Source organism: Sturnira hondurensis, unplaced genomic scaffold (genome assembly GCF_014824575.4).
Source record: "Sturnira hondurensis isolate 20B ecotype Veracruz unplaced genomic scaffold, ASM1482457v3 Scaffold0006496, whole genome shotgun sequence".
NCBI classification, from domain to species: Eukaryota; Metazoa; Chordata; class Mammalia; order Chiroptera; family Phyllostomidae; genus Sturnira; species Sturnira hondurensis.
Window position 1 is genome coordinate 11,143,265 of NW_028079127.1, and position 26,326 is coordinate 11,169,590.

At 34.9% G+C, this 26,326-nt stretch overlaps 1 protein-coding gene across 4 annotated transcripts in view; it reads right to left on the bottom strand.

Annotated features, from left to right (window-relative positions):
- Positions 1–26,326, bottom strand: part of CNOT2 (CCR4-NOT transcription complex subunit 2) — a 108,605-nt gene that overhangs the window by 40,609 nt on the left and 41,670 nt on the right. For 3 of the 4 annotated variants that reach the window (XM_037049455.1, XM_037049453.1, XM_037049454.1), the window contains exon 3: positions 5,133–5,255. In XM_037049455.1, coding sequence (XP_036905350.1) covers positions 5,133–5,255 — 123 coding nt within the window. Of the gene's footprint in view, positions 1–5,132; positions 5,256–26,326 lie in introns of those variants that run through there. The other variant, XM_037049456.1, reaches the window with a different exon arrangement.

Sequence of the window (26,326 nt, forward strand, 5' to 3'; positions counted from 1 at the left end):
TGAAACCTAGAATGAGTTCAAAATGGTTGTTCTTTGTCAAAATAAGGAAGTAGCCTACTTTTATCACTTTTAAGATTTTTTACAAGTAATGAATAGGTGTTACAGTTCATGTATTTACAGCATATATTAAATAAGAAAAAAGAGGTTCTTACAAGTCTGTCTTCTAAAATGATTATGCTTAAGAATCATCTTAGTACACAAAGACTCATTAGACTAGGAAGGATGTTAGTAATTAAAACACAAATACATTTTTTAAAAATTCTAAGTTGCCTATGCTTTATTACACTCAGAGAGTTGTCTACTACATTTTATACGAATGCTTTTCATTTTCAATAAGGTCTCCATTAAGAAAATATGTATAATAAAAAAGAAATCAAGTTCATATCTGCCTATGATTTAATCTTTGAAAACATTTAAGTAACGTATCTGTAATATTTATAAAGCTATTTTTATATTTCAAAACAGCAAATTCAGCATTCCATAGAAAGACAAATACTGTACAGGCCTATCTTGAAATAAAAGGTCTTGAAAAATAAGAAGGTCTAAAGAACTACATGGCAATTAATTGGCACGCAATCTCATAAAGAACAGTTTCCTATATTCTTCTACAATCATGCATTTGACAAAAAAATAGTTACATTTCCTGCTCTATGAATAGGGTAAATCAGTGAATTGGTTGGGGTTTTTGTTGTTTTGTTTTTTTGATAATTGGTTTAATATTTACCTCAACCATTACTCAGTTTTCCTTATCATAAGTTACAATTTAAAATTATTTTTCACTGTTCCCAAAGAGAAAAAAATGACAAAATTACCTGTCGCTTATTTAGTATTTTTTAAATCTGTCCTTTTCAAAAGTTTTCTAAAGGACAAAGTAATCTTTATTTGCAGATGATACACATAACAACCTAAATACCCAAAAGAATTAAACAGAATAATAATGGTATTATTATTCACATATCAGTGGAAAAATTTATTTAATAAGATCTGGTCTTCTAAAAGTTTTACATACAGTTATTCATTCAATCTTTATAACCACCTATGAGTCATAAACTATTATTTCTATTTTATAGATAAAAATACAGAGACACACAAAGACTGAGTAACCTGTCCAAGAACATACAGCTAGTAAATCATGTGGCTAAGATATAAACTCATGTAGTAGGATTTGCAGAGCCCACACTCCCAATTTGCCCATATTCCTAATCAACAAAAACTAATAAAAGAGTTTTGAATGGTAGTTATAAATATCTAAAAAAATCTTTTCTATAAAGTATTCTATATATCAGTAAAAACCAATCAGAAAAATATAATGAAAATGTCAACCATAAAACCCTTCTTATTAAAAGGCATAAAGAACAGGAATAAAAGACCATTCTTCAGAGATAAGATAAAACTCAGTATAAATGTGCAATAGTCAAAAACATTTTTATAAAGGACGGGAAAGACCTTACCTGACACTAAGATGTGAAAATTGTCTATAAACTACAACTATGTTGTAGTTCTGCCACAGAATCAATATGATAAATAAAACAAAAGAGTTAGTAACAGGCACAACAATACATTAGAATAAAGAAGAAATTCCAATTACCTATAANGGGGGGGCTGGGATTACTATGCACAGGCCCAATCCAGCATACGCTTGTAAGTGCAGGGTACATGATGAACCAAGAATTTTTTTAACATTTGAAATAGTTATATAAATAACTACTTAATATCTTTTAGTCTCTTGACATGCAAAAATCGGAAATATTTACTATCTGGTGATTTATGGAAACATTTTCTGACTGGTGATCTAACTGTACAGGCATGGTACAGGAACAAACAGCTGGATATTCAGAGCAAGGGGGAATTTGGCACCATAAAACGCACACCTTAAACCATAATACATTTCTAATGAACGTTAAGTTATATGTGATGAATGAAGCACAAAAATGCTAGAAGTGGTCTAAGTATGACCTCAAAAAAATAGAAACAATAAAAAAATTTAGATTGATGAGTTAAATTCAATAAAAAAGATAAATATTTTTAATTTTAAAAAGCATACACTAAACTGAAAGCAAAATACTGAGAAAATATTTGTAACAAATGACAATGGTATTCATTTTAATATATGGAAAACACCAACAAAAAAAGAAGATATTGTCTCAATACAGAAATAGAAAATGGAAAAAAAATTGGTAATCCGCAAAGCAAGAAATACAAATGGCTAATAACTATACGGAAAAGACATGCCATTCTGTATGTGTGCATGTATATAAATTTAGCAACATTTCACTGTACATTAAAACAGTATGCTTCTGCCCTGGCCAGTGTGCCTCAGTTGGCTGGATTGTCATCCCGTAAACTGAAGGTCGCAAGTTTGATTTCCAGTTAGGGCACATAACTAGGTTGTGGGTAGGTCCCCAGTAGGGGAGCATGTGAGAGGCAAGTGATTGATGTTTCTCTCTCACATCCATGTTTCTCTCCCTCTCTCTCTTAAATTAGTGAGCATGTCCTCCGGTGAGAATTAAGGAAACAAAACACAGTAAGTTTCTTTTGTCTAATGACAAAGACTTACAGTAATAGCTGGTATTCTTGACATTGCAACAAGCCTTCTAATGAAAAATATGTCAACATGTCACAGAGATTTAAATAATATTTTTAAAACAAAAATTTAAAGTATAAAATTAAAATTTTATCTATAAAGTATTCCTGTCAACATTATAGGTAACTTTGCTTGCCCCCATGCATATTTTCTAAAATTTGTGTAATACCGTTCTACTATGCTGTAATAAAAAAGTATCAGCAACAGCAAAAATTTGTTTCTCTCTCTCTCTCTCACACACACACAAAATTAGTTCCATTTTACAAATTTAAAAAAAATAGAGGCTTGGAAAAGTTCTTACTAACATCAAAACATATATCTGTACTACTTTAGAGCCCAAAATGTTAATCCCTGTGTTTTATTACCTTTTTATTTAATTAATCAATCAAAAAGTTTTGTGAATCCAATCATTCTGTATTAGTTCTATGACAAACAACTAGGTTGGAATTCTAACCAATATTATGAGTATGTGAGTGGATATAAATAATTCTGACTAAAAAACTGTAATGTTTGGTATTTCTGCTCTCTAAAAACAGACATCGTATCATTATTCTCTTCAGAGACTTTATTTCAGATTCAGTTTGAAAGTTTCACAACTTCCTAAGTGGAATAAACAGTTTTCATCAATAAGTACTGCCACTCTTTCAAGCTTAACTTGTACTACAATCACAGTAACACAGCCATGGATTACTTTTATAGTTTCTTTTTGCAGTGATGCTACCAGAAAGATACCTCAAATTCTTTAATTATACGATTAATACTTAAATATAGCAACTTAGGTAAAAAGAGTAATTCAATTATAGTTTACAGCAAATAGGTAGGGCAGTAATATAACAGAAAATTAACTAGATGACATTCATTATTCTACGAGCTATTAAACTGCACACTAATTAAGAAAACTAACATACACATAATTTAAAGAGAGCCCTGACAATGCAACTGATAGTTTGTTGCCAAAATGACATAATTTTTCAAATACAAATAAAGAGGAATAATACAAAACAGTGGTGTTGAGGGTTGGGGGTGGACACTTAAAGGCCTACAGAAATCCGAACCTAAATCCAGGTTAAGCCAATTGGTGAAATTCTCAAAGACACAGGAAGTGCTTTACTAATGATTAACTTTTAATGAAAATGAAAGCACCTGTTACGTATCTCAGAATTTTATAGATCTTTAAACACCACTAAAAATCTGATTAGTTCAAGAATTAGAGATTATTATATAGAAAGGAAAATTAGGAAAAGCAAGTTTATAAAAGAAAAAATGCAAAGTACAAGAATGCAGGTGGTTTGACTAAGTAGAAAACATGTCCTCTTGAAAGGTTGTTTCATTGAACATTGATGGGGTGGAGGGCCACTGACTATATGGAGTTTGCCCATTCTCCCCATGTCTGTGTAACTTTTTCCTGAGGTACTCCAGCTTTCTCCCATGTCCCAAAATATTAACGTTAGGCTCCCCGGCATCTCTAAGTTGTTCCAGTCTGAGTGAGTGCAGGTGCATGTGTGCATCCTACAATGAATGCAGTAGCATCCTCTTGCCCAGGGGTGGGCCCCACCTTGTACCCTGAGCTGCTGGGGTAGGTTCTGGCCACTTGTGACCCTGACGTAGAATAAACAAGTTGGAAAATAATTCTCTTACTTGTTTTATTAATATTTTTGAAATACATATATAGCTCACATTTATTTCAGTGTTTAATATTAGAAATGTTTTGGGTCTTTATTTGGAAATCTAGTGATGTTTTTGTGACCAAATATACTTGAGGAGCTTCACTCTTGTTCATATCAATTAGCCTACGGTAAAATTGGTTTTGTTACATGTCGTTTTGCTTAAAGTTGAAGATTCCAAGAACCTATCAATGACAAGTGAATGTTTACTGTACAGTGCATAACTTAAAGCAGCTTACCAGAATTTGAAAATAACAATTGAATTCATTTAAAATGTTTTATCAACTGGCTAATTATTAATTATCACTTGGCTATTTTCTAAATCCTTTCATTCTACATGGGAATGGTGAACAACTAGCCTTCTAAAGCATTCAATTCATACCTACATATCACCTTCCATGTTTTGAATACAGGTTTTCAAAAATTGTTTTATTAGAGCATCCTTATAACTGAACTTTGAAGAAACATTGTTTTAAACCTAGGATTGTAGCCAGAAGATTGCAAAGCAAAGGTTACAGTTCACTGAAGCCTGCCATTGTTATTTAAATCTGTGCAAATCTTCTTTCTATATGTATTTTAACATAAAATAAGTTACTTCACAAATTTAAAAATACTGATGATCTGAAAGCAATACCATATTTACTCCATGTTTTTTTGAGTACTTCTTACCACAGTATTACCATACCCCAACTTGAGAATTATACAACATTCTGTCTCCCATTACAATGTAGATCATCATCTTTGTACTTCGGGGCCTGTAAGTGTGCCTAAAACATAGTCATTCACCAAAAACAATACAGTGAAGTTTATATACTGCTTTTCAGGAACCAGAAAGAGACTGTCATACACCACTGAGTAAAACACAATATAACTGATTAACTTACATCTTTTTCTGATCGATGTGGAAACATAGAAGACTGGCTGTAGTACATATTTTCATCATGGTAGTCACTGTCGACCCCCTCTACAAACTTCTTTCTTGAAGCACCAAACATGCTGTTTGTCACCTAAACAAAAATATTGCTTTTATCACAAAAAATATTTTACAAAATTTCAAGCTTTACTTTACTTGTATGTGAAACTAGAAAATGAGGGCAGCATTGCTAAGATAAAGAAACAGATAACCTAAGGGTTATTGGGACATACTAGAAAGTAAAAAATCTGACTATAACAATACAGCATTAAATGCTCACTTCCAAGATCTAAAAGTAAGAGGAAAAAATGTAAAGCCTGTCTTATACAATAATTGCACTTAAAAGAAGTAAATATCACTTATTCTTGAAAACATAGCAACCCCAAGTATAATTTTCTCATACAAAGATTTTTTTGAAATCAAGTTTGGGTTTAATTATTCAAAATCTTCACATGCAATTTCAGTATTAGAGTATTTATCAACAATATATCTACTTATTATCTGTTTTCCAGAGCATATAATGTTCACTTACAATCTGAATGTATTAATATAATGGCACACTGGGAATTTTACCTTACGCCACAGTACTCACTGACATAATAGGAAGATAAGTCTTCATTCATCATCTGGGTGTACATTTATCATTTCCATTATATAATCTGCATACTCTTTTGCTTTTAAACCTTCACCACATCCAACACTAGTAATTCTGAGCCCACCATAAAAAAAGTTTACAAAACTTTGCTAATTTTTACTTATTTTTTTAGGTGACCTTTATAAAGTTTCCAAAGCTATCGACTGAGGTTATTTAAGGTGAATGTGCAAACTGAAATGTCATAATAGGAGAGATTTATATAGACCTGAATACACAGTGACTGTATCTTTCCAGAAAAATTTGGGGGATAAACATCAAATTTGACATGTGTCTTGTACACTGATTATGAATAAGAATATTTTCTTCTACTGCAAAAAAGAAATGAACAATTCCTTTACTTCTCATTTCAAAATGAAACACTATAGTTATTACTATTATTTTAGTAGATATGGTGAACTGATGTCAAAGATTTTAAAGGCAAGTTGGATGTGCAAGTTTATTGAAAGCACCCATGCTATTTAATAATTGATTTATCTCCTAAATTCACTGTTAAAATTGTAGAAAACTCAAATATTTAAGTATTCTTCCAGTTGATGTCTGGAAAAGAGCTATTCAATTAAATATGAATAACAAAGAACAACTTCTTAATCACTGCTTTGTTATGTTTTAGGGTTATTAATTTCTTTAGATGTGAAATACAGAAAGATATTTTTAAAGGGTCTATTGATTTGTTAGAATATACTTAACCTTCTTTGGGCAGTGGAGTCCCTTAGTGAATCTCATAAAAGCTCTTCTGTAATTCTGAATATAATTTCAGGGACTAGGCTCTCACATGTCTATCTACCACCCCCCTAGGTAGTCATTAACAGGAAAAGAGTATTTTCTTCATGAGTTTAATTTCAGAAAAGTAACAGGGAGGAAAGTACCTTATAATCTACAAATTAAGACTCTTTACATATAAGATTTTAAATGTTTGTTTTTCTAAAAGTTAATGATACATTTAATTCTCTTTAAAGGACCATAACTATTGAGTTCTTCTTGTAAAAAAGCATATGTGAGAAAATGACATGAAACTCTGCAAGTCAGTAAAATTCCAGGAGAGTACCAGAGTATCTCTCATCAAATCTAACACCCACAAATTTTGTGTCCATTTGGACACAAAGTAAACTCTTAACCAATTAGACTCCTAGAATTCCAAAACTAAAGTTAATCATTCAGAATAAAACTTCACGCTATTATTGTGCAAAGAATTTTAGTGCTTGAAAACAAAACTGAATATATGAAGTGCTCCAAAGGAAAAGAAAAATGTTCCTTTTCCATCAACACCAGATGTTTTCAGACTCACTATGTATATGTGCACACACACCAAAAAGAAAACAACAAATACACAGAAATTAATTTTTGCTTTATGTGCTTCAGCACAGAACTCACACATCAGTGAAAACACTAATTATTCGTATGTGACTTAAGGAGAGAGAAAGTAAGTGTAATATGAGAAAGCTAAAGTGTTAATACCTTGCTCTCCAAATGCAAGCCCCAGTCCAGTTCACCCCCAAATACTGGGATGAAACCAAAAATTTTCTGATCCATTGTTAAATCAGAAAGAAAGAAAAATAAGACAATATAGTAAATTCCCATAAAAGCTAGTTTAATTTTAAGTGGCCTGTCCATTATTCCACAGAGAAAAGTAAAATGAGATAGAAAACTTTTTTAGAATAGCCATCAAGGGTGAAACTAGGAAGATAAGCAGAGATGTAAGGGAACCAACTAGGCAAAGATCAATAGGAAGAGCATTCAATATAGAGGAAACGGCAAGATCCTAAGTGATGTGGCTCAAGCAGCGTGCACTGAGTGAAAAGTGACAGGAAATAAAGTCAGAGACACTGTCGAGGGCCAGATCATGTTGTGCCTTGCATGCCTGAGAGACACTGAATTTTATTCTATGTGAGGTGGAGAGTCAAGAGAGAGTTGTGGGGAAGTTTAAGACTGATATAATTATCATATGAAATGTTAAAGGGACTTACCTAAAAAAAAAAAAAGAAGGTAAAAAACATGAACAGTAAAAAGTCAGCAAACTTACAGTTATTAACAACAACACCTAAAACAAAACAAACTAACCAAACAACCAGAACAGGAACAGAAACACAGAAATGGAGATCACATGGAGGGTGATCTCAACAGGGGAATGGGAGGAAGAAAGAGGGGGAAAAGGTACACAGAATAAAAGTAGCATAGACAGTAGGTAGAAAATAGACAGGGGGAGGGCAAGAATAGTATGGGAAACATAGAAGGTAAAGAACTTATGACACATGGACATGAAATAAGGGGGGAATGTGGGTGGGAGGGGGGTATGCAGAATAGAGGGGAATGAAGGGGGTGAAATGGGACAACTGTAATAGCATAATCAATAAAATATATTTAAAAAATAAAAATAAATGGAATCACATCTTAAAAAAGACTGATGTAATTTGACACATAGATTTTTAAACTAGACTTACTCTGTAAGGACTGAATAAGAGAGGGGACAAGAATGGAAGCAGGGAAACAGGCTGGTAAGAGAAGATGTTAGCTCAGACTGTGGTGGCAGTGGTAGAAGTAATAAGAAATGGACATTATTTTGAAGGAGAGCTGACACTAATAGATGGATATATGATAATACAAAATGGTAGCATTATATCATAGAAGAGTAGGCAAGAATCAAAGGAACCTAGACATCAATTTTTACTGATTTCAAAGAGATATGTCAACACTATTTTGAAATATATTAAAATTACTGGTTATGCTATTTTTATTAAAGTCAACAAAGAAAATGGAAATTTAAAAAACTCATTTAAAAATATATCATACTTCACTTTTTATTACATATAAAATTTGTTAGAATCTTTGTTATGTATAATCTGTCAGCTTTTTCAAGCAAACATATCAAGGGTTTATCTCTATTTTGTTAACTTACCACCTTTCACAACTCTCACATCAAATGCTATAACAATGGAGAAATAAAAATTAAGGTTTTTTAACAAGAAAGAACAGGAATATGTATATACCAAAATGTTTGTTAAGAATTTTTGGAACACAGATCCAAAACATCTAATCAAGACATTTTATCTTTCCTTTGACTGCACAGGAACTAACCAGAAAGTATGTATGTGTACTTCATTATTTAACTTGGACTAGCTAGAAATTCCTAAAGCCAAATGCAGTAAATCAGAATCACAGAAAAAGAATTTACAAAATCCCAAACTTGTGATAATCTTAACCAACAATTTCAGACCAGTAAAGTGGCCCCTGATCCAGGCGGGATGAATGGCAATTACAGACAGAAGAAATAGGAGGCAAGGTCTGGAGCTTTTTAAATGACCAGGGAAACACACTAGGACACTTCATAAATAAAATTTGAAAATATATATGTATGTGTCTATGTGTATATAGATATATATGAAAGGTTTAAAAAAGACTCAGACCATATACGAGGCAGAATAATATTTAATCCTACACAAATTTCTTTTAGCAAGGCCTCGGGAGAAGACCGTAGCTGAAACCCATTTGTTGTCTGTAACACTGGCAAAAGCTGACCCATGCCTAGAATTCTATTTCCGGGGGACACAAACACATCTCATGGTGGAGTAGTAATTTTCCTGATAGGAAACACAGTGACTGAAACGCAGTCTGATTTCAAAATCTATCTCCAGTCAAGGTTTTAGAAGCATATTTTAAAGTGCTGTTAGGCATTTCTACCTCAGAAGTACAATTTAATAACCTAAATCAGTAATACTTAAAATTGATTTCCTGAGTTACTTTCTCCTGCTTTGTTCTGCACACCCATCAAGTTCTATCCTTTCTTCCAACTGGCTTTCACATCCATTTTTGCCATTCTATCATCATCTTGGTTTAAACTCTGGACTAGATGTTTTTAGCCTTCCCTTCACATGTCAACAAACATCCTGAGGATTTAGTATATGAATTATGCCAGAAACTAACTGAATTATACCAGAAGATCAAAACTGAACTGGTAACAGCCCCACGTCTTAAACAGCTCAGTCTAGCTATGGGACAGACCTATAAATAAACAATTACAAAATGAAAATCTATTAAGTACTTTGGGAACAGGAACAAGGTAATATCTAATATCTAACTTTCTCTGAGAGAAACAAACTGAAAGATTTTATTACAAAAGAAGTAACGTTAGGGTGAGCAAACCCTAACTCTAACCTGCCAACTACACTACTGAGATTATACCCTAAGAATTCTGAAACACCAATTCAAAAGAACCTATGCACCCCAATGTTCACAGCAGCACAATTTATAATAGCCAAGGGCTGGAAGCAATCTACGTGTCCACCAGTAAATGAGTGTATCAAAAAACTACAGTACATTTACACAATGGAACATTACACAGCAGAAAAAAGGAACTCCTGCCCTTCACAACAGCCTAGATGGATCTGGAGAGCATTATGCTAAGTGAAATAAGCCAGGTGGCGAAAGACAAATACCATATGACCTTACCTACAAGTGGAAACTAATCAATAAAACAAGTAAGCAAGCAAAATATAACCAGAGATGCTGAAATAAAAATCAAACTGACAGTAACCAGAGGGGAGGTGGGAGGGGATAAGGAGGGGAAAGGGGGGAAAGGTCATCATGGAACAAGTATAAAGGAAACATGAACAAAGCCCAAGGGGAGTAAGATCGAGGGTGGAAGGTAGAGACAGTTGGGGTGGGGGGGAAATGTAGACAACTGTACTGAATTTACAAACTGTTTATTTTTGGAATTTAATATTTCCTGACCATGGTTGACTGCAGATAACTGAAACCACAGAAAACAAAACTGTTGATAAGGAGGGACTAATATAACTACATAATCAACTTATGTAATCTTCACTGATTTCTTATGTAGTCCTCATTTTTAGATGAGAAAACTAAGAACCAGGTAAGTTGGATAAATTACCCAAGGTCACAGATCTAATGTGCCCAAGGTTCCATACCTGGTAAGTAACAGAGATGGGATGTGAACCCAGACAACCTGCAACAGTTCCCCGTTTAGCCACCACAGTACACTGACTCCCACACATACAACTAATAGTTTAACGTTTGCATTCTGCCCAAACTGTAAGCTTCAAGATGGGAGAAGCAGTAAGGGTCAAAAAAGGGGTGGGGCTTATTTTGTGGTGAACAATGGTTAAGTAGAGGATGCCACAATTAAATAGCTGTGTATGATGAAATGAGCTTTACAGCAGAAGAATGAGAATGGACTGGCTAAAAGTATGTGAAACAAAAGCTAGTCTCTATCAGACTGACTATCTATTTTAGAAACAGTTACATTAAAATTTTTTAAAATTGTGCTTAAAAGAACACTATTACAACATTAAAAAGTAATTACTGTTTCCATATTCCACATGAACTAATATTTTTGGTTTTTTAATCCTTCAAGGAATTAGGATGATTATAACAAAACTCAAAATTTCATTATAAGCTACTGAAATAGACAGTGTAGCATTAAATATGTAGGCGACATCTAAAAACTGGATTAAAGAAGAACAAATCCCAAATGGCAACTTTTTCTTATGTAATCTATAATGTAGCCAGGAGTTTTACTGTTAGCCTGCTGATACATGTGAAGCATAATAAAATCCACTAGTTCACAACTTTAAGAGATCGAGACTTTTGGATAGACAACTTATTCACTCACTTCTAACAGCAGTCTGTACTTACCTGGTATTATGAAGGATAAAGTGGCAACATATAGTATGGGAAGCGGGAAAGGCTACCTGGTTTCTTCCCTTCTTATTCTTTTCTAATGGAGACTTTATTCTGTTTGTTGAATACAGAATTTAACTTTCTGCTTATTTTTCCCTACCAATTCCATATTCACTATCAGCAAACACTTCACACACACACCATTCTCTGTTGTCTACAAAGCTGACAGAAATCAATTAATAAATATCACAGCCAACTGCCATTAATATTTATCTGCCTTTATTAATATGTCGTTAGTCAACATTTGAGACAAATAATGAGAAGCCATATAAAAAAATAATCTGGTATCTTTATTATTACCCTTTAGAGGGAAAGGATGATAGGTCATCTCACTGACAGACTGCCCACATTCCCTGAAACTAGTATATTCCTATTTCAAATATTAAATACTACAACCTAGAAATATTTATAACCTAAGGAATTTTTGTTTTGGTAGTATTTTTTAGTATTAGGAGTTTGAGCTACCAATCATGCTAACACAACTGTTATACATAATCATATTTTTTATTTCATTACAGAAAAACACTAAAAAAGAAATGGGCTTAAAATTAGAAAAAGGGCACACACACCTGAATGAAGTTACTTGACACTAACTGACCAATACAACATACAACACACTTTATGAACATAAGAATTATTTTAAAAAATATTACAGCCCTGGCCAATGTGGCCCAGTTGTTTGGAACACTGTCCTGTAACCGAAGGGGTGAAGGTTTGATTCCTGGTTCAGGACACGTACCTAGATTGTGGGTTCAATTCCTGGTCTGGGCACCCGTGACCCCCCCCCCCCCATCCAGGAGCATATGGGAAGCAATCAATTGATGCTTTCCCTTGGATCAAAACTTCTCTCCCTTTCTCTCTCTCCAAAAGCAATGAAAAAATGTCCTCAGGTGAGGATAAAATAAATAAAATAAAAAATAAAAACATTAGAATTATATCAAAAGTTGATTTACATTTTGTAGTTCTGAAACGTATCAATAAAAATTGTTTTAGGCCTTTTCCCACTGAAATTGATAACCACTTCCAAAATACCTAATCGACTACCAGAAACCTTCATTCTAACTATGAGAAGTATCAGATGAGGATTTGGAGAGTAAAAGACTCTTTTTTCCATTTCCCATTTTTTTCTCAGATTACATTTTCATTTTTTACAAAAAGTTGTTTGACAGTATTTCAAACTTATAATTTAATATGATGAGATAACACATATCTCTTTTCTATCACAAAATCCCAGTAGAAGAATTATACTACTTAGAGCCACTGGGTTGCACTGTAGTCCATGGAAATATGTACTTCAAGTTAGCTGAACAGCACACAGCCTGAACAGTCTAACACAGAGGGCTGTACGTAAGCAGTAATACATACTGACTGTTTGCCAAATGGAAGTACTGCTCAAAGCGTTTTATATATATATAAAACCTTGATCATTAACAAAACCTTTATAAGTTGGTTACTTTTGCCCTCAAACTCAGGCACAGATGGGTAGAGTCTACAGGCTCTACTCAAATTAAATAGTTATCTAACATGCAGAAAACTCAGCCCCTGCAATTCCAGTAGATACCAAAGGTTTATTCTCCAGACAAAACCCAAGTTGATAGGCTCCAAATTTTGAAAATTAGCCAAAGTGTGAAAACTGAGGAATTAAGTAAAGACCTCCATTCTGAACTGTGGGACCCTCAGCTTTCTTTCCTTAACCTGCTCACAGAATAGAACCAATCAGATTAAGAACTACCATTCTACTCCACCTTAAAACTACTGTTGACCCTTCAACAAAATGGGTTTGAACTTACTGGTCTACTTATACTTGACTGTTTTTTCCCCCAATAAATACTAAAAATGTATTTTGTATTCCTTATGATTTCCTTAACATTTTGTTCTCTAGCTTACTTTATTGTAAGAGTAGTGTATGTAATACACGTAACATACAAAGCATATGTTAATTGATTGTTTATGTTACCAATAAGGCTTCCAGTTAACAATAGGCTATTAGTAGTCATGTTTTGGGCGACTCAAAAGTTTTATATGGATTTCTGACTGCGAAAGGCTCAATATCCCTAATCCCAGCACTGCTCAAGGGTCAACTGTATGTTTTCTGTGGATAAACTAATTGCTCCTAACAAACAAATGTCACACACTATAAAAGTGAGGCCCTTTTAATGAAAAGGTTAACTCAATATGCTCATTAAATTTTGCAAATTTTTATAAAATAAACATCACCTCGTTTTACATCTTTGAAAACTAATTAGGTTCAACATTTACACATTAATTTGGAAAAAATGAAATTTTAGGAATTTTGTTTCCAACCAAGATGGAACTGTAGGGATTCACTCCTCTTTCATCTCACCTAAAAAAACTTAAAAATAAACAAAATATATTAAATGATGCTTTTCAGACACAGGACATAAGGCAGTAGAAGGGTACCTGAGAGAATTTGAAGAATTGATGTGAGCCCTGCAACTGCCCTTACTAACAGACAAATGCATTTCCAGGTTGTAATGCAGGGAGGGGGAGTCTTAGTGGAGCCCAGAATCTCTGTGATTTGAGAAAATGTAGCTGATAGTCTAGACAGGCCAAGGCAGCTGGAGTGAGGTTAGAATAACAAACAGGAAGAGTGAGTTGCAAAGAGAAAGAGTTCTAAAGATCGAGAAAGGATCCCTCTAGTCTTTAGCTAAATACTGATCAGCATTGGCATGTGAAAAAACTACCAGAGTCTGGGGGGTGGAAAGTAGAAACAATCTCCATGACTCAACACAGGGCTATTTCCAAATACCAGAACAGAAAAACAATGTAATTGACAGGGCATCAGGTAGCAGTACTTAGGAAAGTACACCCCAGTAGTTTAGAAAAATTAACACTAGACTAAAGGTTAATGTGTTTCTATCCAACAAAACTTAAAGAAAAGTCCAGACTTCTAGTCAAGATGGAAGCGTAGGCACACTTGGCCCACCTCTTCACAGAACCACATCAAAATTACAACTAAAATATAAAAAAAACCACCACTCAGAACCACCAGAAATTGAGGTGAATGTTAGTCTGACAACTATGGAATTAAAGAAACCACATCCATCCAGACTGGTAAAAAGGATGCAGTTGCAGAACGGACTGGTCCCTCAACTATGTGTGGTAGGTAAAAATCCAGGAGGGATATCTAGGGAATGAGGAGTCCCAGCTTCACATCAGACCCCCCCCAGCCCAAGCCCAGGTTTCCAGTGCCAGGAAGGTAAGTCCCCAAAACATCAAGCTGCAAAAGCCATGGGAATTGAATTGGTGGAAGAAACTTCTGAAGCCCCAAGCAGTTCCTCTTAAAAACCCCATACATGGACTCACCTCAGACTCAATCCCTCTGAGCTCCTGCACCAGGGTAGCAACTTGAAGGCACCAGTGGCATACAGGGAGAAACTGAAGTGTCTGGCATCAAGGTGAGCAGAGGCCCTTGTCCCTTTTCTAAACCCTTTCCCCTCAAAAGCCACACAGCCTGCAAACTGGTGCCATATCTGAGATTCCATCAACAAGGCTAACACTGTTTGACTGGCCTTGAAGATCCCCTGGGACTCTACCTCACCCAACTGATGGGCCCACCCAAGCTGCTTTTCCATATGAATGACTCGTCTTGGCTCCTGCTTCACAAATTCCTAAATCCTATCAAATGAACAATAGCTGCCCTCGGTGAGGTCCAGGCAGCCCATTGACAGTAGCCAGCCTAGATTCACTGCTTGGCCTTGCCTGGGAATCTCCAAGCCCAGCACAAATAGCGGCCACCTCAGATTACTTTATAGCTCAGAGGGCAGCCCCAGGCAAAACACACGTGAGGGCTCACCTTGGCACACCTACCTGGGAAACCCCAGGACTAGTACACCCAGTGGAAGGCTACAGACCACATCAAAGTACAACCATCATTCCCCTGCACAGCTGATCCTCCATGAATGGTGAAGATTGGTGGTCCATGGTCACTGCTAATCCTTGCAGCTGACTGGCCTAGGTAAATCTCTCCCAATACTGTATTTTGCCAAGTACAATGTGAACTTTCTTGCTCAAATTTTTGAAGAAAAATAAGAATGTGCATTATACATGGGAATAAGGATTACATAACATGAGTGTAATAATGGCCATAATAATTCCATGTGTAATGTGCACAAAACATGGGTGCACACTATACATGGGCACATGTTATATGTAGTAAAATATGGTATCTGCCGACAGCAACCAAGGCACAGCTAATGAGGAGGATGTACTCAGTCCACATGAAGGATGCACCTTGAGTACCCAGCTTGGGTGATAAGGGAGGCTGTGCCCCTGGACCCTACAGGACACCTACTACATTAGGCCACACTACCAGGACAACACAATCAAAGCAACTCTCCCTAATAAAGAAACCAACATACAGAGGCTGCTGAAACGAAGAGAAAAAGAAATTTGCCCAAATGAAAGAACAGATCAAAACTTCAGAAAAAGAGCTAAATGAAATGGAGATAGGTGAGCTATCAGATGAAGAGTTCAAAACACTGGTTATAAGGATGCTCAAGGAATTTAATGAGGACCTCAGCAGCATAAAAAATACCTAGTCAGACACGAAGGATACACTAATTAAAATAAATAACAATTCACATGGAAACAACAGTAGAGTGGATGAAGCCAAGAATCAAATCAATGATATGGAACACAAGCAACAAACAAACAAACAAACAAAAAACAATCAGAGCAACACGAAGAAAAGTGAATCTAAAAAAATAAAGATAGTGTAAGCCACCACTGGAACAACTTAAAGTGTTTCAATACTTGTATCATAGGAGTGCCAGAAAAAGAGAATGAACAAGAAATTGAAGATTTATTGAATAAATAATTTTAAAAAACCTTCTCTAATTTGGTGAAGGAAATAGTTGTGCAAGTCCAGGAAGCACAGTCCCAAACAACATGGATGCAAAGAGGCCCACTCCAAGGCACATCATAATTAAGATACCAAAGTTTAAAAATAAAGAGGAATCTTAAAAGCAGTAAAAGCAGCTAGTTACCTACAGGGAAGTTTCCATAAGACTGCCAGCTGATTTCTCAAAAGAAACTTTGTAGGATACAAGGGACTGGCAAGAAACATTCAGCCTGAAAAGCAGCCAAGATTGCTCTACCCAACAAAGATATTATTTTAGATTTGAAGGCCAGATAAAGAGCTTCCAAAGCAAGAAAAAACTGAAGGACTTCATCATTACCAAATCATTAGTATCCGAATTGTAAAGGAGACTTATTCAAGAAAAAGATAAAAACTATGAATAATAAAATAGCAAAAAATGCATATCCATCAACAATTCAATCTAAAAAATAAACTAAGCAAACAGGAAGAGCAGACAGAATCGTGGAAGAGAGCGTTTTGATGGTTGTCAGATGGGAGGGGCATGTAGGGGAGTGTGGATGAAGAAGTGAAGAAATTAAGAAGTATAAACTGGGCCCTGGCTGGTGTAGCTCAGTGGATTGAGTGCAGGCCTGCGAACCAAACGATCCAGGTTCAATTCCCAGTCAGGGCACATGCCTGGGTTGCAGGCCAGTTCCCAGTGGGGGACGCTTGAGAGGCAGCCATACATTGATATTTCTCTCCCTCTCTCCTTCCCTTCCCCTCTGAAAATAAATAAATAAAATCTTTAAAAAAAAGAAGTATAAATTGGTAGTTACAGAAGAGCCACGTGGATGTAAAGTACAGTATAGGAAATGGAGTAGCCAAAGAACTTATACAAATGACCCATGGACATGAACGTTGGTGTGGGGACTGCCTGAGGGAATGGGGGTATTCTGTTCAAGGGGACAAAAGAAGGGAAAATCAGGACAACTGTCATAGTATAATCAATAAAATATAATTAAAAAACAAAAAAAGAAAAGTGTCAAAGAGTTTCTAAGTAATTTAACTGCATCCCCAAGAATAGTCCAGAATATTAACAGAAATACAAAAAATACATACCACTCAACAGTTAAAATTTTCAAGGAATAGCATCCAAGTAAAAGTTACCAGGCACGCAAAGGAGTAAAACAGAACCCAATACAGAGGGTAAAAAACCAACAAGCAACAGAAACAGACCTAGAAATTGCACACGATACTATTAATAGACAATGGCTTAAAAACAGTTAATATAACTACATCTTGATTGGAAAAGGTTGAAAAATTGGCATCATGAAGTCAGTGAACTTAAAAACTATCCTAAATAAAACATAGAGAGAAAAAAGAAAAAAATAATAATGAGCCAAGTATCAGTAAGCTGTGGGACAACTTCAGGTGACCTAACCTATGTGTAACTGGAGTTTCCAAAGTAGAACAAGGACAAAATGAATATTCAAAGAAATAGCTAATTAAAATTTCCAGTTTGATAAAATCTATAAACACATATTTAAGAGGCTCAAGAAATATCAACAAGTGCAAGAGTCATGAAGAAAACCATACCAAGATATATCAAACCAAAGTAACAATGACAAAAAAACCTTAATAGTAGCCAGAAAGAAAATGTACATTATGTAAAGAGAACTAAAGATAAGAATGACAGCAGATTTTTGTCAGAAATAATCAAAGTCAGAATTTATCACCATAAAAAATGCATTAAGCCCTGGCTGGTGTAGCTCAGTGGATTGAGTGCGGGCATGCGAACCACATGATCATGGTTCGATTCCCAGTCAGGGCACATGCCTAGGTTGCAGGCCAGTTCCCAGCAGGGGACTCACGAGAGGCAACCATACATTGATATTTCTCTCCTTCTCTCCTTCCCTTCCCCTCTAAAAATAAATAAATAAAAAATCTTAAAAAAACAACAACACAGTTTTAAAAAACGCACTGAAAACTTTTTTTTTTTAGTTTAGACCTACTCAAATGGGGCTTTTTCTGTAGACCCACGTCATTGCAAAAGCCATTCAGAGTAAGTATGTGTTTGCTTTACTCAGAACTATCTGTTACATCTGTGGGAAATAACTACAAGACAGACATGCTAAAAGTATGAAAGATCTAGTAGACAAAAATTTTATATATTTTTAAAGATTTTATTTATTTATCATTAGAGAGGAATGGAAGGAGAGAAGGAGAGAAACATCAATGTATGGTTGCCTCTCGTGAGTCCCCTGCTGGGAACTGGCCTGCAACCCAGGCATATGCCCTAACTGGGAATCAGACCGCAATTGTGTGGTTCGCAGGCCCGCGCTCAATCCGCTGAGCCACACCAGCCAGGAGTTAATAGACAAAATTTTTAATATTGAGCATTGCTATATTCCAAAGACCTGTACCATTCTAGGGTGCTTATTTTTAGACGAATGTTTATTCATGTTCACAGGTTGTCTGAAACTGAGAACCATGCAGATCCATCTAATCTAAGCCTAAAAGTGGCCCTAAAATAAACTACATATAGAAATTGGATCCCAAAGATTACAGGTGAAACATTTTTAAAGTGTGTCATCAGTTGTTCATATTCAAGCAGAGATCAAGAAAGTTCAACCTATAACAACTATGGACTGACATGACAATTGTGAGTTAACCAAAAGTTCTTTTTAAAAGGGCTATCTTAAAGATTATGATTCAAACTTTGGAGAAACTAAGGTGATAAGCAACGGGAGGGAATCACATGTCAAATTCCTCAAATAAAAATTGACTTTAAAAAATTCTGTCTATGTTGCACACACACAAAAATTTTAAGTCCTTTAGGGAGATGGCAAATGATATTTTACCGTAAGGAAAGAAGGCAAGGAAAGAAACAAAGAGAGGAGTAAAAGAAGGCAGGAAGCAGGTAAGAGGGAATGAAAGAAAAAGGGGGGGGGGGAGGGATGGACAGAGAAATGAAAGAAAGGAAAGAGAAAGAACCACAAAACATTTTTAATTTTGGGTGACAAAAGAAAACAAAAATAATATCCCCCACCAATTACAATGAAAAATTAGAAATATACGACAGAGGTCTATGAGTAAGATACATGTTTCTGGTAGTACAGAACATTATTACAAAAACAAAATGCTCTACTCAAAACCAACTAAAAATGCTCCATGAAATACTGATTCAGCCAATCAAAAAATATTTACTGAGCATATACCAGGCTTATTCCCAGATGGGATACAGTATGAACAAAATATCAGTAATAAGTAACACATAGATCATCTTTTTATTTTTAAATAAACTGCTGCATTTGGAAAGTAGAAGGAGGGAAAAAGAGAACTTCAAAATTTAAAAAAAAAACACCACAAAGTAAGACCTGAAATTCAGAGACGTCGCAAGCTTGTATCTCCAGAGAGAAAATCTGCCCATGGTAAAAACTACTAAAAAATCTTCACATAAAGCAGGTACCTCAAAAGCATACTCATAATTGTAATAACCCCTTCGTGGAAGAGACACCAAAATTCTGAATGGTCTTCATATTGATTCTAGATACAAGGAGATGAAGACAATCTACAACTCTTCTGGCAATCTACAGTCACAAGCAGACATAACTCACATTATATGTATGAACTTGTACCACAACCCAACATTATTTTTTTAATTGGTCCTGGATTAGTAGTGTCTCAGGCACTGGGCAAAAGCAAACACAAACTTCCTTGAGAAAAATGTCCTTCCATCTAGTCCTCAAAACTTTCCCACAAATTTCTACAAAACATGAAATGATAACACAAACACAAGGAAACAAGGTACTGTTAAGTGAGAACCAGCCCCCCCCCCAAAAAGGAGGAGAAGGAGGAAGAGGAAGGAGGAGGAGAAGGAGAAGGAAAAGGGAGGAGGAGGAGAATAGGAGAAAGAATGATGATCAGTGCCAACTTCCAGTTGCTGGATTTATGTTCAATTACACATTCAACATAAGAATTTATAAAACTATTAAATAAATAGAAGAGAATATATTAGATTCCAGACATAAATGAATGAATGCTAATATCTGAATAATAATGATAAATATACGGTTACAGAAGACATATGCATTTTGTTCAAGTACATAAACAATTGGTTTAGTAACCACATTTCTCTAGCTACAGTGGAATTATATGAGAAAACAGCAAATGAAAAATAACTAGACAAGCGTCCTAAATTTGGAATATTAAAAACACTTGAGAGTAAAGAATAGTTACAAAAATCTAAGAAGTAAAAGAAAAAAAGAATGTAACTAAAAGAAGTTAAAAGTTGATTCCTAGTAAAACTGACAAATCTTTAGCAAAACTGACAACAGAAAAAAGGCACACAATGAAAAGGGTGCTGCAGAGAAAAAATATGTAAGATGGCAGTACTGTAAAGAATTTCTTTACCCCTATAAAATATATCTACCAAAAAACCCCGCCTATAGTATCAAATACCGTATTTGCTAGTGTTACGACTTAAAGCTTGTAAGACGAGTAATAAGATAAAGATACCAGAAGGAGCTCCTACCCTTTGCAACAGCACGTATGGAACTGGAAAGCATTATACTAAGCGAAATAAGCCAGGCGGTGAAAGACGAATACCATATGATCTCACCTTCAACAGGAACCTAAAACAACAAAACAAATAAGCAAGCAAAATATAACCAAAGACACTGAAATTGAGAACAGGCTAACAGTGACCAGAGGGGAGACAGGAGGGAATTTCAGGGGAAAAGGGTGAAAGGTTTGCAGGAACAAGTATAAAGGGCACATGGACAGTAACGGGAGGGCGGGGGGCAGAAGGGAGAAGGGAGAAGGAAGAAGGGAGAAAGGAGGTGGGGATGGTTGGGGAGGGGAGGCAGAAAACTGTACTTGAACAACAATTTTTAAAAAAAGATAAAGATACCTATTACTTCTATTCAACATTATATCAAAATTACTAGTGAGTTCAGAAAAAAAATGTAAGTTATTATAAAGGGCCCTGACAGGCAGCTCAGTTGGTTGGAACATCATCTGGTGCACCAAAAGGTTGCAGGTTTGTTGTCAGGGTATATACCTAGGTTGTGGGTTCAATCCCCCTAGTCAGAGCACAGACAGAAGGCAAGCGACTAATGTTTCTCTATCACATCTCTCTCTCTCTCTCAAATCAGTAAAATATATCCTTGGATGGGGGTTTAAAAAAAAACCCTTTAAAAATTATAAAGAGAATATGAGACTATAATTTCCAAAAAAACCCCTACAGATAAATTTTAAAAGTTTGGCAACATCAAGGAAACAATATAAATCCAAAAAGTCAAACTGTATGTCACTATAACTGTAACATCTATAGAATATAAAAAATACCATTTAGTCTTCCCCAAAACAACAGAAAAAGCAGCAAAGTGCTTATGCATAAACCTGAGTAAAGACTTGTGTGTCCATTGTTTTAAAAAATAAAATTTGTCATTAAGTAAAAGGCCAAGCAAGTCAGGACACTCATGAAGACCAATGTGGAGACAGACATGAAAATGTAATGCAAAGCTACAGTGGTTAAGAAAATGTGATACTGAACAAGCATAGACAAACACAACAACGTAACAGAAAAGAGATACAAGAAACAGGCCCACATATATAAAGAACCCTGGTTTACCACAGAACTAGCACTCCTCATTAGTTGAGGAAGGCAGAACAAATCAATCTACAATGCTAACATAACTGAGTATCTAAACACCAAAGAAAGAAAACTGAATGTCTAACTCATACCAATACAAAAATCAATTTCAAATGAATTAAACTAAATACGAGAAACAAAAAATTGTTTAAAAGACACAGAAAAAATCTATTTACTTAATTTTAATAGGGAAATATGTCCCGAACAAAAGCTCAATAAATTTTTTAAATATTAAAAATTGACACTGTAAAATGTTAGATCAATATGAAAACTATTGATGGGACTCCAAATTAATACATACACTCTTAACCATATTTCTGGAAGACCTTCTGTAAACTTAATTGTCCTAAATTTTGAAAATATGATTTGGTTCAGAACTTCTCCAACTTCATAAAATGCCCTTCTCTGTTGTCTTCATGTACTATTTATATATACAATGGCTTGTTTTCTGAGGCTTTCTAGTTGTTCCCCTCTCTCATTTTTATCTCAACCTTCTCTTTCCTCTGTTCATTTGATTCCACACTCAGAAACTTCCTAGCAGGGTCCTGGAAGGGAACATCAACTGATCAGTTTTGGGAGTTCAAAAAGCTAAGTTGTTCAAGTCACTTCAGGCCTCACCATGGATCCTTATACTGCTTTAATTAATAAAGTGGGCAAAACTCCTTCCCAAATTTCAAACTGTCTAGTCACATCTACCACTTTCAAACTGGCTATGCACAACTTTCAGGTGCTTCTAGTTTCAGGTCCAGAACCCCCAAAGCATCCCTATACTTTATAATGCAAAAAATGTGATAAATGCACATCTTTTTGTTAGTTCTCACCTGCTTATATTTGAAGTTCATGGGGACACCTCATCACCAAGTTCTGTTACAAAGGTTTTGCCATCTAGTTGTTATACTTTTATGTAGAAATTCAGAAAGATTAAAAACAAAAATAAAAACAACCTAAGCAGCCACCACAGATAGACTCAATCATCCCAGAATCTAAGCAACGTCCTCGATTGTATTTTAAAAGGTAATTTTGCTTACTTCTGTTCTCCCTGATTCAGAGAAATATTTGCATTAATTTTTAATTTTCTATTTAATGATGAATACATTCCAGAGTCATGACTGAAGCAAACCACCTAAATGTGAAGTATTTTTCTGAAAAAGAACATAGCTTTTTACACATTTAATGTTTAAGAGCCTAGGGCCTCAGTTCCCAAAAGACCACTACAGTGAACACACAGGGGTGCAGTTAGATATTTTAAATCTTCTTTGGAAAACATAGCATGTGAGTTGCTGCTGTAAGTAACTTGGATCTAATAATTTAACAGAGCTGTTAGTATTTCTTTTGGCATAGAGGTAAGGTGAAAAAATTACTAAAACACTGAGGGTAACACAAATCATGTATCTTGGTGAAAGTTGCTTTTTGGGAAGCAAATGTCACTCCATTTGATAAATTCAAAGGATGAGGGAGAAAATGTCATCAGAACATGTCAAAGAAAGAGTAACATTGTTAGCATCCTGTAATGATGAGCAATGATGAGCCAACCAATGAGGAACTTTGGGGTTCATTTAACTTGATATTGGTTGGCCAGAGGAAAAAGAGTAAGAGGAGCAATGAATGACAAAAATGTCAAAATTAGTCTTTTAAGAAACGTAGGTCATGGAGTCAAAATGACTTTCTACTGCTGATAATATGAAGGACAATCACATCAAAGGTGTAACTATAAGAGCAATCTCATTTTAGCAAGGGTTCTGTAACTAAAGTGAAGACAGCTTATTCATTCACTTTGAGTTTTTCTATCTGTCTTCCTCTCTGGCTACAGACAAGAGGTCACAGCCATTTGTTTCCAAGAGTTTCAAGAGCAAACAGTGAAACTGTGAAGCAGTTTGTTGGTTTCAAACATTTATTTTTGAATTCCTTCCTCAGCTCACTCTTGCTCACCTTAACCCAACACCAAACAATAACAATGACTAAATCCACATTTTTGCTGTAGGCAACATCTATTCTGACAACTCTTGAATTGTTTTCATTTTTGAAAAAATTCCTGTTCATTTGAAGTATTCTTTACATTCATTATGTTTTTAAAGATTTTATTTATTTATCTTTAGAGGGGAAGGGAAGGAGAAAGGGAGAGAAATATCAATGTATGGTTGCCTCTTGTGTGTCCCCCACTAGGAACTGACCTGCAACCTAGGCATGTGCCCTGACTGGGAATTAAACGGTGATCCTCTGGTTCACAGGCCTGCACTCAATCCACTGAGCTACACCAGCCAAGGCTCATTATGTATCTTTAACATACTTTAAGGTGTCACAGATTCTAAGAATCAGCTTTAATCCTAGTGCTGTTTTATTCATACTAGGAGGTATCAGAAGGTGGCAAGCTACTAAGTTACAACTCTGAATTGCAAGATACCATCAGTTGTTAGGTGCTTTCTGACAGAAGATAAACATTTCCAAAAATGTGTAACTAAGAATAAAAGAAACAAAGTACATCACTGCTTATTTATATTACATTTTTATTGCAATATAAAAGAAACAAATGTAATTTGTATACAGTACTGTGTAACACTTGCAAACTGAATGGAAACATATTGATGCATCTGTATGTCTTAAATAATTAGGTAATATGTTCTAAATGCTTTATATTACGCAGAAATCTTTGGTGAACTGTCAATAGTTGCTGAATATTTTAGGAGTATCTGGGATACTCCTAAAATAAACTGAAATTGTTTACAGTTTTGAGAGGGGCTAGAAATTCATTATTTTTTCCCATTCAAAATAACTGAAAACAAAGTACCACTTTCTAAAAAATTCCACACAGTACATAAAGAATGATGTTACCTGTATGTACTGAAAAACACACATGTAATAAAAAAAAAACAAGGAAAAGACTAAAACACAAAATTCAAACTAGTGATTACTGCTTGGGAAAGAGTCAGGGCAAAGATGGGACATGAAAACATCTCCATTAAATACAACATGCAAGCTGCAGAAAAACACATTTGTGAAAAACGTAAAATGATATTTGTGTCTTTGTACCTACTTAGTCACTCGAAAAGATCTGAAAAGATATACACTAAATAAGGCTAACGTTGTGAAGGTAAACTGCCAAGTTCTACTTTGTATTGTCACATTTTTATTCAAAGTTTTTACTCTTAGCATCTATTACTTCTGTGGTTTAAAAAGCTAATAAAGAGAAAACAAAACATTTAACGGCAGGAGAAGCAAGGAGGAAATGGCAATACAATCATCGCCATAATTCTCTGATACTGTATTTTACAAAGTCAATGCAGTATTTTAGATTATGAGGTATTATTCTTTAGGACCTTTAAGAACGGGGTGGGATGCATTAGATCCACATTACGGAAAACATACTGACATAGCCAATATACCTGGATCAATGATCTCTTATTAAAAAGTTCGGTTTAGAGTAACATTTAAAAATCTTGTAAATATCAGTAGTATGTTACCCAACACACTTTTCAATTTCTTCCTTTCAATTCTTTTATTGTTTTATTTAATTTTGTTAAAAGTTCACTGAAAAACTATTATATATCCAAAACCATGCTAGGTACTAGCAGTACTAAAATAAATAGACATTGCTCCTGTTTTTCAAAGAACTTATACAATAAGCACTGCACAATACAATTTTCTATAAAGGTAAAAGATACTACATCTGCATTGTTTCATATGGTAGCCATTAAAAGCATGTAGCTAGTGAGCATTTATAATATGGCTACTGTGACAAGAAAATTAATTTTTATTTTATTTAAATAAATTTAAATTTAAATAGCCACTTATTGCCAGTGTCTGCAGCAGTACTGGGCAGCACAGGTCTACAGGAAGAAAAGTACAAATAAACAGGTAACTACAATATAAGTCTTTCATTACAGAAAACCCTAAACTAGAAGTATGCACAAAGGCCATAAAAGCAATATAAACGAGCAATGAGCCCATCAAAGAATGGTTTCAGTAAGTATAGACACCTAATTCTTAAATTATGTGAAGAAAGGTGAGGCATTATATAAAAAAGAAACAAAGAAAAGCTTAAATATCAAAGTACACTGCAGGGAAATTAAAAGTCGTTTTGTATTACAAAATGGATACGCTCACTATAGGGAGTCAGAGGAGCACTGGAAGTGTAAACACATGTAGGGGTCAGAATGTGGAAATATGTAATGTTTAGAAGCTTGATTTTATTATGTAAGAGAAAGCTACTGATGAGTTAAATTGGTAATTAACTTAGATTTGTGCATGCTCATAGCTGAAGTACATTAGTGTAAATTAGAGGAAAATAAGAAAATTTGGGGAAAAAACTGGAGTTCCATTTCCTTGAAAAAGCTTGACAAT